The sequence below is a fragment of the Puma concolor genome, chromosome B2 (assembly GCF_028749965.1).
Source record: "Puma concolor isolate L17-30 chromosome B2, mPumCon1.1.hap2, whole genome shotgun sequence".
NCBI lineage: Eukaryota > Metazoa > Chordata > Mammalia > Carnivora > Felidae > Puma > Puma concolor.
The window spans coordinates 50,233,847-50,249,044 of record NC_141671.1 but is presented as its reverse complement, the minus strand read 5'-3'; the positions used below and the strand labels follow the sequence as shown (position 1 = coordinate 50,249,044).

The following is a 15,198-nucleotide window of genomic DNA, read 5'->3' as shown; positions in this document are numbered from 1 at the left end:
CAAACAGGACATTTTGAATAGTTTGTGTGTGATCTTGATAAGTGCATTCAGAGTTTTCATTATCCCAGATAAGATAGTCATGATAAATTTATTATAAAATAGTATTTAAAATTTTTCATCTAAGATACTTAGGTTTTAACCATTCAATTGACCATGTTGGAAGATGTGCCATGTTTATTCTGTGTCTTTATTTACTCCTGGCACATTGCCACCTGTACCTAGGGTTGTTCAAATCTCAATTTGAAATGAGTAATTTCAAAGAACAACAAGTATAAGAGCATAGCAGTAAGCACACCAATTGAGGGATGTACCAGAACTTGAAATTAGCCAGGCCAAGATAGTTAGTAGCTTTTCAGAGGCACGTAATGACCTAAGAGCAGAGGAAGTACATAGTGGGTACTGATTTGTCACAGTGTTAGTACAGTAACATGTATTGGGTGTTTGCAATATATAAGGTTTGGAACCACCATGTTACAGTGCCAGAAGGAAACTGTCAGATCATAAGACATTTCTTCCCTCTTCTCTCCCTAGTACTTGACAGCAGCTAAAGGCATCTGGCTAATCTTAATAGGATGAGGACTATGAAATATAAGGAAAATGGTATGTGTGTCCTCTGAGAGATAGCCAGGAAAGTCATTCTTGCCTTACAAACTATATGGTGGAGGAGGGGGTGACTATGTTTCTCAGGGGCAGAGGCCATGGTGTTTTATTTATCTTTGCACATCTCACGGTGCCTAGAACAATGTTTGTACATAATAGAAGGGTTAAAATGTTTGTTAAACTGAGTCGATTAGAGAGCTTACTTTCTTCTGCCCCAGTGTGGAATCTTGAAAACTTTGGAATTCAAGCCCCCTCAGGACACATAGAGATTCTTCCCTGTCTAGCCTATTTAAAACAGGAATGAATGAAAATGCAGGACATCTGAAACATTTGATCAAAACATGGGGCACTATTATAGCAACCTGACTTAGTAACTTTGAGGAGGTGAAGTCTGAAGAAAGAATGAGGTACTATCTCTAAGGCCCCTACCCTCAGCCCATGCCCACAGGTCTTGCCCAGAGCCAGCTTTCAGTAGGATTTGTTTCTTTGCTTGGTAGGTTTGCCATGCAAATAGAAACAATCCCCTCCTCTACAGAGGAAGCATTTCGGGTCTGGCAGGTTGAAAAGCAAGAGTTAGAGTGAATAGTTCTGATCTCAGAACTGGGAAACATCTGTATTCTCTTGATCTTTACTTATTTTTTAGCTGGTACTTAAGCACTGAAGGGAAAAAAAATTCTTTCACATACCTGACTTGGTATTGGAAGCTGTTAAATAGCAGTTACAACTGGGAGGGTTGGAGGGAACTCTCCTCCCCCATTTTTTAAAGTTTGGCTGTAGGTCCTTCTGCCTGCAGGCTACAGTCACATTAGCAGTTGGAAATTGGATAACGACAGCACCATGACAAATCCAGGTTGCTTGCAATAAGTTGCTAATCCCTTTGCTTTAATATTGGAGCAGCGTATAATGATGTTTGGACATCACTCCAGTTTACTGACGACCCCACTGGGGCCAGCAATAGAACCTTACAACTGTCTAACAAGGCGTCAGGTGACTCCCGTCGTCACAGCAACGGACACTGGAATCTAATCTTCCCTCCATCCCTTCTAGCACCCAATAACGCCTAGATTATATAAGTGGCCCATCATTGCTTGGTAACTTGAATCAATTAACGTTAATTCGCACAATGCTATGATGTATTGTGATCACTTTCATTTCAGGGAAGGGGGAGAAATTGCTATAAGTCACCTAAAATGAGGTTGTCTGTGGTGCTGAGGTATTAATTGGGTGTCCATATTAAATGCAAAAGGAGCCCCATCGTGAAAGGAAAGTGGATGAGTGACTCTCTTGGCTGCTATTGACCTATCAGAAGAAGACAGTGCCCTTTTCCTTTGCTTTTATCTATTACAGTTTTCCCTATTGCGTGTCAAGTTGATGTATTATAAAAAATTCATTTGGTGACCTTTCACCCCCTTAGCAGATTAAACAATTTCACTTCGATGGCATCATTAACAGGACCCTGCATTTAATGATGATTTCTCTAAAAGGCCACGGAGATTCGATTTTAAGCTAACAGATTTATTGCACTATTATAACATATCGTAAAAAACTGTACCACCTACGGTCAGGTTTTAGGATAGAAACTGCTTAAGAGTTTATGTGGAGCTTAAAGTGGTATTACCTTGGGATATGCTGTAGCAGCAAGTCTCTGACCTCCAGTAAGATGCTGTTTACATTTAATAAGAGATGTTTGCTCACAATAAACTTTAAAGTGTGTCAGGGATAGGCCTTTCAGCAGGTGCTGAGACCGGTGGCTCCCATCTCTTCGTTTCCAGACATCACTGTACATGTGTCAGGATCTTTGGTGGGGTCTTCCAGCTTCTTTAACTGCATTGCTAGCCTGCACCCTATCCCACATGAGAAAGCATTTAAGAAATGGGTTAGGGGAGAGATAGGATCTTGTAACAATGTTAGAATTTTCCAATAACCTGGGCCCCATGGAAGGTTAGAATTAATAGCATGGATTTAAAAATCCAATTTAAATTGTTCCCCTTAAAAAAAAAAAAAAAAAGGATCCTTACCCACTCAGGCTAAGCAAAGTAATAAATGAGATTAGGCTGGTGTATGTTGAATTCCCAGTGAGTGATTCTAGCACAGAGGTCAGGGCCTTAACTGGTAGATGACCAAAGGGGACGCTTAGAACTACATGTTCCCACTCTGTCCCCATTTCCCAGGAATCTTGGGGGAAAGAGAAAGTGCTTCCTACAGAAACTTCATGGTTCGTGATCCACTCTATTTGCTCTTTCACTCTTTCCTCTTTTTGGGACTAATTGTCCCAAAAAGGGGCATACACCTGACATACACCTTCCATGTTAAATAAATATTTTATTTTTTTCTCTTTAGATAAGAGGGAAAAAAGGGTTAGGGAATAAAGTAGTTGACTTACAAGCATTCGGGGCAGGGTAGGCTACTCTTTTTTTTTTTTTTTTTTTTCTTTTTTTTAATCAAAGCCTTATTATACCTGACCTAGGCTATTTTGAGAACAAGTCAACAATGGATGCTCTATACTAGGGTGATATATGTGCTATATGATGTCTATATATCTCCATTCAATTGCTAGAAATCTATTGCATGACTGTGATACATAATATACAATAGACAATAAGATAATAGATATATAATGTATAATCTTCTTTTAATGAAGCTATCTTGGTCATCAGAAACACCAAAGCTTTGGTAAAAAGCTGTTTTGAGGTATCATGAATTACATAAGCATTTTGTTATATATATATATATATATATATATATATATATATATATATATTGCATTTTATTGCTAAGTCACATCAGTTATTAATGTACTTGAAAGGTGAAAAATGATACAGCTCATTGGTTAACTGCTCTAGACCCTGATCATACACTTAACCATTTGTGAGACCACTGGCAAGGCATTTAAGCCTTTGTGGGCCTCAGTCTCTTCATGTTTAAGTAGAAATACCTACATCACAGTGTTATTTTGAAGATGCAACGCGTTTATATGTGGAAAGCTTAGAATAGCACCTGGTACGCCATACGTGCTTGGCATATATTAATTTTCAGTTATTATTCTCCCTGAGGGCTTCATTCAATTAAAATACATTAATCAATTAATTCCACAGTTATTGAGCCTATTTAGTGCAAGCACACTGCGGAGAATGTAAATACGAAAGGGTTGTTGTTAGGATTAAATGAACTATTCCAAGTAACACAGCGCCGTTGCTGGAGCTTGCTGTCAGGCACCTCTGCCAACTTGTTCCAATGACGTCATCTCGGTGTCATAGAATCAGCCATGGTAGAAGTATTTATATCATCAAAATTGGAAAACACTACAAATCAGAGCCTTTGTGGGGAGAGCTGGTTTTTGAGCAGAGTAGTGAACATATCTGCACCTTCTAAATATTTTAGTCTGATAAGGCATTCTTGGGACTGACATTAATGAATGGTGACAAAATCTAAGTTCATAATTTGTGCGTCTCCCCACACCTCCCACACGCCCAGTCCATCCATTGCCCATGCTAAAAGCAAGCATAAACAATAAATATATAATTATTTTTTGGTTGTAAGATCATGTTTCCTATAGAGTGCATTACAAAGTTTCTAGAAGCAAAAGCAACTGCAGATATTTTCACTGGCAATAATGCATTATAGAAATAGTTATTGCCATGATATCCGTAACCTTATGGATTATTCTATTTTTGTCTATGCATGCCAGAAATACAAGCAGTTTTAAAACTAGGAATTTGATATACATTCGGCCCCATGCTCTCTCAGTTCTGGTCCAGCCTTCGGATGGAGAAGTGGGAAAGGAACTTAGGGTACAACCACAGCTTGTTTTTCTGGATAAGCAGGTAACTGGTTCATGGGTAACAACCTCTCTTTAGGGCTGGGAGCATGTCATATCTGGCACATGTTTTAGATTTCACCACCATGTCACACATTGACAGAGTGCCCCATGCGGTGTTTGCTGCACTGAGAACCTCTAATAATACTTTTGCCCTTTTGCCATCTTCCTTCCATCTCACACTTGGTTTCCTTCTACTTTCTCTGAGTGCCCAGAATGTGATCAAGAATAAAAATCAAATCCTGATACTTTTCCTCCCCAGCCAAATTCTTGAAGCAGGTCTCTCATATCTTTTGGAGATCTAGCCTTCTCAAAGAAGTCATTTCATATGCTAATGAAGGAATTTATGCTACCACATCTGCATTATAGCTTTTTGCTATTTTAAATGATTTCTTTTATATGTGGTTAAGTAAATCATCAACAAAGGCATCTGTGCTTAATTCTAATTTTAGTGTCCATGCCCTCTGATTCTAGTTTTTTTAATATTAAGTCATGGGAGTGGGGGAGAAGTAAAATGAGATAGTTGAATCAGCTTTCTATTCTTTATTGTAAAAATGTACGCCTGCCCTGTTGGCACAGGGAGGAAGACTGTGAGATTTAGGTCCACACTTGGAAACCTGTCCTTTTTGAAGTAATCTGACACTCGGCCAGTGTGGTCCTGCTCTCTTCTCTCAATCAAACCTTCCTTGTGAACCTTCAACACATAATGCCACTCTCTTCTGTAAACTTAGCTTTCCTTTCTCCTCTTCACTGATCTGTCCAAACTTCTCCTTTGATAATCTCCATTCTCTTTTCTTGATAAGCTAATTTTGATACGTTCTTAACATAAGACAGAAAATATTTATCATTTTCCTTCCTTTGCATGTCTCTGCTGAATATGTGTTTCATAAAAGATTCTGTCTGATTTTTTTTTTTATGTTTTAGATAACTTCCCCAAGTTCTCTTCTCAATCTACTTCTCCCCACCTTATTTTTTTTATTTCCAGAATCAGAGAATAGAGTCCTTGGGGCCTCCCTCAGAGCCTTGGGCCATTTCTGTTTCCCTGGAAGGGACATCAGATTCAGTGCTGAAAGGTAGGTACCTGTGATATTCAGAGACGTTAGTACTGCATCTGCAAGAAAATGTTTGCAACCACTAGAATTCATAGCAAGGTGAGTAATGGTCAATATCTTGGGTAGTTTGGAAGAGATCTCCTTTTCCTCAGTCTAGAGTGCCATATCTGTAAAAAGGAAGAATTGGCTGGCATTAAATACTTAAGGAACTACCTCCTCTTCTGACGAAGGAACATTTTCGTAATATCCGTATCCTCAAAATGCTGTAGGAAAAGGGATGTCCCTCAGGAAAAATGGTTCTGGTACTACAGTACCATGGACTGGCCCAGGGAGCAAGTCATAGGTATGATGTGGTTTCTGTGGAGAAACAGAAACACTCTCAATGTTATGAAGCATAAATGCAATGGCAAATGCAAACACCTGGCCCAGAGCAGGCCCTTAGAGTTTATTTTCCCCTCTCTACCATTCTTTGTCCTCTGTTGCCTTCCTGTTCACTCCTAGTACTGGTAGGTACTGGTAGCTTCATTTACTTTTCCTGGGGCTTGTGCATATAAAAATAAAAAATAAAATAAAAATAAATAAAAGTAAAAATAACACCATTCTATTCTTTGTTTCTCTGAGTTTGATTATTTTAAATACTTCATATAAATGGAATCCTTCATATAAATGGAATTGTCCTTCTGTGACTAGCTTATTTCATTTAGCATCATGTCCTCAAGGATAATCATATTGTCACATATTTCCAGATTTCTTTTTTTAAGGCTGAATGGTTTGCTATTGTATGCATATATTGCATTTTTAAAATCCATTCATCTGTTGATGAATATTTAGATTGTTTTCTTATCTTGGCTAGTATGAATAGCAGTGTGATGACCATGGAGGTTTGGATATCTCTTTGAGATACTGATTTCAATCCTTCTGGATAAATACCCAGAAGGACTTGCTGGATCATGTGGTAATTCTATTTTTATTTTTGTGAGGAACCTCCATACTGTTTTCCACATTGGCTGCACCATTTTGCATTCCCATAAACAATGTACAAGACTTATCGTTTCTCTACATCCTCACCGACACTTGCTGTCTTTCTTTCTTTCTTTTTTTTTTTTAATAGCCATCCTAATAGGTGTGAAATTATATCTCATTGTAGTTTTGGTCTGCATTTCCCTGATGATTACGGATGTTGAGCATCTTTTCATATACTGTACCTGTTGGCCATTTGTAGGTCTTCTTTGGAGAAATGTGTGAGTCTTTAGCCTATTTTTAAAAATCAGGTTATGAGTTTTTGTGCTATTGAGACGCAAGAGTTTCTTATATATTTTAAAAATTAACACTTTATGAGACATATATCTTATGAATATTTCCTCCCATTCTGTAGGTTGCCTTTTTACTCTGTTGATTGCTGTGCAGAAGCTTTTTAGTTTGACAAGTAATCCTACTTGTCTAACTTTACTTAACATGTCCATACTACCCAAAGTGATCTACAGATCCAGTGCAATCTCTACCAAAATACCAGGAGCATTTCTTACAGAAATATCAAAAGCAATTCTAAAATTTTTCTGGAACCACAAAACATCCTGAATAGCCAAAGCAGCCTTGAAAAAGAAGAATAAAACTGAAAGTGTTACACTTTGTGGTTTCAGAGTATATCACAAAACTATAGTAATTACAACAGTTGAGTACTGGCCTAAAGATAGACGTATAGATCAATGGAACAGAATGAAGACCCTAGAAATAAATTCACACCAAAAACATATGGCCAACTGATATTCAACAAGGGTGGCAAGAATACATAATGAGGAAAGGACATACTTTTCAATAAATAGTGCTGGGGAACTGGATATCCACATGGAAAAGAGTGAATTTGGAGCTTTATTTTATACCATACAGAAAAAGCAACTCAAAAATGGAGCAAAGCCCTAAACATAAGACCTGACAACTCCTAGAAGAAAATACATAGAGAAATCTTCTTGACATTGGTCTTGGCAATGATTTCATAGATATGACATTAAAAGCACAGGCAACAACTAGAAGCAAAATTAGAGGGTTGATAACTCTTTTAAAAAATCAGCTTATCAGATTCCTTATATACTTCATGAATTGGTTAGGACATTTCTATTGTTTTTGGGTTGCCTTTAATGCTTTTTACAAACTTGTAAATGACTTATTCACCAGTTCAAAATATCAGCTTATCTATAAAATTGCTGCCTTCCAAGAATAAGCCATGAGTTTATGATTATTTCTTGCTCTAACCTGGCTAATGAGCCTAAGCTCTTTCACATGGATTCTGTAAAAAAAAAAAAAAAAAAAAAAAAATTAATAAAATACTAAAATGTATGGGGAAAAGTCCATCATAGAAATACTAAATCTTGCCTCTCCTGCTAATTACATTTATTTTTTTGGCCTAAACTGTTACTATCATCTGGTATGGAACACCTGCTTCCCCTTTCATTCTTACTTGTCCTTAAAAAAGGAAATGTATGGGGTGCCTGGGTGGCTCAGTTGGTGAAGTGTCCAACTTCAGCTCAGGTCATGATCTCACAATCTGTGAGTTCGAGCCCCGTGTCGGGCTCTGTGTTGACAGCTCAGAGCCTGGAGCCTGCTTCAGATTCTGTGTCTCCCTCTCTCTCTGCCCCTCCCCTGCTCATGCTCTGTCTCTCTCTAATTTTTATCTAATTTATCTCTAAATTTTATCTAATTTAAAAATATTAAAAAATTTTTTTTAAAAAAAGGAAACCTATAAAATAATAAAGTTTCCAACTTAATGACCTATCATTCAACATAATTTTTCATGAATTAATCCCAGATATTTTTTACATCACTGTTTTTTTTAGCTTATACATTTTGTTTTCCTGCAAAGTTACACAGTAATTCCAGAAAATAGAACTAGTCCCCTCTGAAAATTTTCTTAAGGAGGTAATTGACAGTTCATGAGTAGATATTCCATAGCTACAAAACTCTTACTGTTTCAGGCTTGTCTCATTCCGTTCTTGTCTTATTAGAGCTATAAATTTGCCTGCTATTTCTTTTCAAGTTGGCTTTCAACTATTCTGGCCTAAGAATTCCCTACTTTGTCTACTTATTAAGAAACTAAATCTTTTCAGCCTGTTCTGTGTAATTTTCTCAAATTTCCATAGTCTTGTTACTCTCCTGAGCACCCTATCCACTTTTTCTTTGTACAGTCTAATTTTATTTTATTTAAAAAAAATCTATTTTTTATTATTTTTTAAATGTTTATTTATTTTTGAGAGATAGAGCATGCACAAGCAGGGAAGGAGCAGAGAGAGACACACACAGAATCTGTCTAGCAGGCTCCAGGCTCCAAGCTCCAAGCTACCAGCCCAGAGCCGATGCAGGGCTCAAACCCACAAACCATAAGATCATGACTTGAGCCAAAGTCAGATGCTTAACCAACTAAGCCACCCAGGCACCCCTGAACAATGCAATTTTATTTTATTTAGAAAAAAATATTTTAATGTTTTTATTTATCTTTGAAACAGAGAGAGACAGAGCATGAGCAGGGGAGGGGCAGAGAGAGAGGGAGACACAGAATCTGAAGCAGGCTCCAGGCTCTGAGCTGGCAGCACAGAGCCTGACGCGGGGCTCCAACTCACGGACCGTGAGATCATGACCTGAGCTGAAGTCAGACGATTAACCGACTGAGCCACCCAGGCGCCCCATGAACAATGCAGTTTAAAGGCCCAGGCAATGCTGCTTATTTTGTGAGACTCATCTCATAGACTCTATATTTTCTATTCTTCCACTTACAGCAATGCATATTTTACTCACTTTTGGTGAAAGTAACACCCATATTGTTGACTCATATTTTTGCTCTTCTTGGTTATTTCTTTACTAACACAGTTAACTCTGAAACTCCTTAGGTTTAAAATCACAGGAAAAAGGACATCTCAAAATGTTCCCTGCACAAATTTGCAAAGTCAAGCCACATCATTAAGAAAGTAAGATAATTAAGCAAAGCTATCCAAGGTTGGCCAATGTGAAAATTAAACATTCAAAATTGCATTATGAGGTAGTTTTATTTCTTTTTAATTTTTATTATTTTATGTTTATTTTTGAGAGAGAGAGACAGGGTGTGAGTGTGGGAGGAGCAGAGAGAGTGGGAGACATAGAATCTGAAGCAGGCTTCAGGCTCTGAGCTGTCAGCACAGAGCCTGATGCGTGAACTCATGAATGTTGAGATCATGACCTGAGCTGCAGTTGGACGCTTAACTGACTGAACCACCCAGGTGCCCTATTAGGTAGTTTTAAACTGCCTGTTTTGGTGATGTCATTCGGTCCATTCTTCAATGCCTTTTAGCTGTTGCTGGCATTTTGGTGTGAAATTCATAAGATATAACAGTAATTCACTTACCTTCTGATCTTAAGACAACAGTGTCAAAAAAATCAATTTTTAGCTTTTTTCATGTTCTAATGTGTACATCAATTACCCTCACCTGGATACTGAAACTCATCTACCCCTATTCTCTACTCCATATATTGCCCATATTCCATATCTTATCCACACTCCAAACCTTACACACACTCCATACCTGTCTTTGTCCTTTCAGGCTGCTATAACAGAACACCATGGACAAGGTGGCTTATAAACAAAGAAATTTATTTATCATAGTTCTGAAGCTGGGAAGTCCAAGATCAAGGTGCTGGCAAATTTGGTGTCTGGTGAAGGCCTGCTTCCTGATTCATAGATGGCCATCTTCTCACTGTGTCCTCACATAGCAATAGGGGCAAAAGAACTTTCTGGATTTTTTTTTTTTTTATGAAGGCTCTAGTAATAATCACTCCCAAAAGGCCCCACCTCTTAATACCAACACACTGGAGATTAAGTTTCTACATTTGAATTTTGGAGGCACAAAAATTTTCAGTCCATAGCAATACCATATCTATACTCTATAATTTACCCATATCCAGTACCTTATTTATATTCCATGCCTTACCCATATTACATATCCTTAGTCATAGTTTGTATCTTGCCCATATTCCTTTTTCATATTGTGGTAAAATATATATAACATAAACTTGTTGTCATAACCATTTTTATATGTACAGCTCAGTTACCTCTATTCCTTACCTTACTCATATTTCATACCTTTACTCAACCTTTGTAGTTTACTCATATTCTGTACTTTACTTATACTCCATAACTCACCATTCTTCATATATTACCTATACCCACCACCTTACTCATACTCCCTTTTACCCATCCTCCATACCTTATTCTATACCATACCTTACTCATACCCCATGCTTTATTTTGCCCCACTCCTGACACCCTCCCCTAATTCTTTATTAGTTTTCTTTCAGTTATCCCAAAGATGTCCTCAATGAATAACTTAGAATCGTATTATGACCACGCAAAATGAATGAAATTGCTATTTTATTCAGTTAACAATGTCATGCTCAAGGTAGCTGAGTCACCTGGATTAGTATTGTCATCATTGTCCTCCTTGGAAGATCCACTGACGAAGTATGAGGAATGAGCTGAAGTTGTTTCTATGCACACGTTTTTGTGTATGTCATGATGTACGGAAAAAATCTTGTGAAGTTTCGTGGTTTTAGAATGCCCACATCACCAAAACACCCTTTTTCATACGAGTGAAAGTATTTCTTGAAGCCATCATGAAATACTTCTCTTTAACTTCAGAAAGAGTGGAACCAAAATCACTTGGGATGGATTACCTGACTTATTCTAAGTATTTCCTGGAGAAACACAAAATAATAACAACAGAACCAGACCTATATGTCTAGTCTAAATCTTTTATTCTATAATTTAACTTTATGTTCTTTTGTCTCAGTGGGTCCTCCTCTATAAAAAGAAGTTGTAATCTATTAACAAAAAAAGGGAATTTATATACTTGAGATAATTATTTATGGGTCCTATAAACCTTTCATATTTAATTATAGATCTTGGTTGTAGAAAAAATATGTTCTTAATATTTTTACAAAAAATAAAGTCTCAACATTAATGATGTAACAGTTTGCTAGTGTTATCAGGGTGAGAGGGATAGACATGGGGGAGAATTGGGGCTGAAAGGGATTTTGGAAACCATATGCCCTGCAGAAACATATTCAGGTAACACTCCCTGGTAAGCCATGTAGTGAATTTCAATCTTGCTTCAAGCCTAGCACCCCATCTCATCCCAAGTTCCCTCAGCCAGTACATTGCTTATACCAGCTTGATCAGGGAGTCTGTCGATGGCATTTGTATATTTCACAATTACCATTCCAGTGATATGATGAACCCTGGAGTAATGTACTGTACTTGGCAGCAACTGCCTCAGCTTTTGGGCACATATGCTTCAAATCTGAGAATATCATAGATATATATGGGAATCTTTGTGGAGATCTCTGAGGCAAGCTGGTATTTAACACAAAAGCAAACCCATTTGGAGCTAAAACACTTACCATTAGGCAGTTTGGCGGCTGTTCTACGAGGCAGACTCACTGTGCTCGACGGACACATTTCGATTAAATGCTGCTTTGTATTCCTCCAAAGATGGGAACAATAAGGACGTTTGTCAAAGGAAAAACTGCAGCAAACGATTTCATGTTGAACATCTGTACTCTGCAGTTCATTGTTTGCAAGAGTTTATTGACCATAATTTTGATGCATATAGGTTTTAAAGAGTATAAACTGCATTTATCTTGGGCGCCTATCATTTATTTGAGGCTTGGCTTATTTATTTCCATTTTTTCTGGGCATTTTATTTATTTTGGGATGCTGAAGAGATGAAGGAAAAGATGTTTTTGAAAAAAGAAGTTTTAGTTAGCTCTGCAAAATTGATGAGGAAAGACAATGTTTCCACAAAAAGAATTAAGCAATTGAATTGAAAAATGTAACACTAAGCATATTATATCTTTATGATACCTTTCAGCCTTAAAGATCTCAAACCAATTTATAAACTTTAAGACCACTCTGCTAACTCATTGTCCGTCATATCAATCATAGTGACATTTCCAGAGTGAACTGTAGCAGCTGTTAATTAGCAAAGTAATTTGAGGGTGGTGGAGTCAGAAGACTAATTAATGGCACTGTGAATGTGATCCTGAGTTAAGTTGCCTTCTTTCACTTTATAAATGGATGGCCTATTGTCAGAAGATGTAAACTTTCTTTTTTTGCATTTTATTCATGGAAACCATAGCCCAGACGATCCAAGTTGTTAAATCAGGATAGCCTTTATTAGTCATGATTTGATGCATTTCTGTGGTCCTACTCTATTGACCTAACTCTGCCATCACATAAACTACAGATCCCTTGAATAGAAGAGAGGCAGAGCCTACAAACTGACCACGTGGATGATAATAGACTTTCTTTCTTGACATACATTCATTGGTATAATAGTTAATGTATAGTAGTGGTTAAGAATGCAAACCCTAAAATCAGGCAGATTTGGGACTATAACCCCAGTTCCAAGTAATGTCACCTTTTATAAGATTATCTATTTCCTAGATAATAATAACATATTTTATAGGGTTGTTAGCAGTTTATTTAAAATGATGTATATAAAGCACAGTCTGGCATAGTAAACTGTAAATTACTGTTATTACTCTATCTTGAATTATTAGGTTCTTTTTTTTTTTTTAATGTTTATTTTTGAGAGAGAGAGAGACAGAGGGCATGAATAGGGGACGGGCAGAGAGAGAAGGAGACCCAGAATCAGAAGCAGGCTCCAGACTCTGAGCTGTCAGCACAGAGCCCGACGTGGGGCTCAAACTCACAGACTGTGAAATGACCTGAGCCTAAGTCAGACATTCAGCCGACTGAGCCACCCAGGTGCCCCATGGATTATTTTGTTTGAAGACTTATCTAAGAAAAGCCTGATGGATTTATCTCTTTAATTAAATCTTTTTTTCTCCATTATTGTCCAAATGCCTCTTTATAGAGAAGACTTGAAGAAACTGCTCTTGATAAGTAACTAACATTTACTTTTTGTTCCTGTGTTTGTAGGGTGTACTCAGGCAGAAAGTCAAGATGGTTATGTGAGCTTCTCCAACTTGGCAGTTTTGATCTCTGGGTCAAATTGGCACTTTATTTTTACTGTCACTTCCCCTCCAGGTAATATCAGCACAGTGTGTTTTTACTGTCTGTTTCTTTTTTAAAAAATAGCCCCTTCTCCTTTATAATGGGAATAGCTCCTATCATGAATAAGAAGTCATCACAGTTTAGAGAAAAAAAAATCACTTGGTTATATCATTAAGGTGTGAGAAGCAAGAACACATGTAGAAATTAAGCCTCAGGAGAATTCTGTTGAAGAAGAATCCAAGTATACATTTTCTTCTAGTTGTGAAAATTCACTTTGAATGGGTGGGCTTTTTTTATTATTATTTCTATGACATGTGATGGCATGTAGCTGGGTATTAATTAGAAAATTTTAATTGATAAGAAAGAGAGTCATGGGATATTAAGTATTATGAAATTTTATCTTTTAGTTCTGCCCTCCTCATCCACTGCATCCCCCCAATTCCATTAATGACAACCATACCTATTTAAAATCCTGGTACTTTTGTAAAACCTTTTTTAAGTTTATTTATTTTTTGAGAGAGAGAGAGAGAGAGAGAGAGAGAGAGAGAGAGCAGGGGAGGGCCAGAGAGAGAAGGAGAGAGAGAGTCTCAAGCAGGCTTTGCACTGTAGTCACAGAGCCTAATGCGGGGTTCAAACTCACGAACGCTTTGAGATTATAACCTGAGCCAAAATCAAGAGTAAGATGCTTAATGGACTGAGCCACCCAGGCCCTCCAAAATACTGGTACTTTAGAAGTACAGGTATCAGGTGTGTGTAAATTGCTTATATGCCTCTTCTTGACAAAACCTTAAAAAGAAATCTTCTCCCTTCTGAAGTGTTCTTGACAATTTTTGCTTTATTAGAGGATAATACTTAGTAAGTTTGAAGTAGGTAACATATTAATTAAACTTCAAATGAGTCTATGCAAACCACTCCTTCGCATTTCCATGAAGGGAAAAGCCAAGTTTCCTCCTACAGAGAATGAGTAGTGAGAATGGATTTCTTTCTCTCTTTCTTTCTTTTTTTGAGAGTGTAGATTTTGACATCCTCTTTTTAAAATATGGAGCTCTAACAGAGACAGAATAATCCACTGAAAAGAAGATTTAACTCTTCTATTTATTATGGCATATTTACCAGAAAAAATTTCTTACCTAAGAGAGTATCAAAAAGAATTCTAAAAATGCTAACACCATATCTGAACTAAACAAATACATATTTATAATCAATTATTAATTTGGGTCAGGAAAATTAGTCTGATACTAAAGCCATGCAACTGGGGGAAGGCTGGGTGGCTCAGTCATAATCTCACAGTTCTTGGGTTCAAGCCCCACATCGGTCGGACTCTGTGCTGACAGCTTAGAGCCTGGAACCTGCTTCAGATTCTGTGTCTCCCTCTCTCTCTGCCCCTCCCTTGCTCATGCTCACTCGCTTCTCTCTCTCTCTCTCTCTCTCTCTCTCTCAAAAATAAAAAAAAATTAAAAAATAAAGCTATGCAACTGTGGAAAGCAGTTAATGCACAGTGCGATAATACATTTGAACAACATTGCTGGATTTAAACCAGTTAGTTAGTGGAGATGGTCAGGAAATCCCATATTTTGATGTGAGATATCCTGAAGACCAATCATGAATGCTTAATTAAGGCCACATATTAGTTCTCCCTCATGAAACTTCGATTAAAACTGTCACAGTATATTTTTCAAAAAGTGAAAATG

General features: G+C 37.3%; 1 protein-coding gene and 1 long non-coding RNA gene across 8 annotated transcripts in view; one reads left to right on the top strand and one right to left on the bottom strand.

Moving 5' to 3' along the window:
- The window catches only part of LOC147580980 (uncharacterized), a 283,220-nt gene that overhangs the window by 20,148 nt on the left and 247,874 nt on the right, over positions 1-15,198 (bottom strand). The gene's annotated exons all lie outside the window — the stretch shown is intronic.
- PKHD1 (PKHD1 ciliary IPT domain containing fibrocystin/polyductin) overlaps positions 1-15,198 on the top strand; it is a 494,091-nt gene that overhangs the window by 435,830 nt on the left and 43,063 nt on the right. For 6 of the 7 annotated variants that reach the window (XM_086707056.1, XM_086707061.1, XM_086707057.1 and 3 more), the window contains 3 exons: positions 4,289-4,424; positions 5,403-5,490; positions 13,433-13,540. In XM_086707056.1, coding sequence (XP_086563182.1) covers positions 4,289-4,424; positions 5,403-5,490; positions 13,433-13,540 — 332 coding nt within the window. The remainder of the gene's footprint in view (positions 1-4,288; positions 4,425-5,402; positions 5,491-13,432; positions 13,541-15,198) is intronic. The other variant, XM_086707058.1, reaches the window with a different exon arrangement.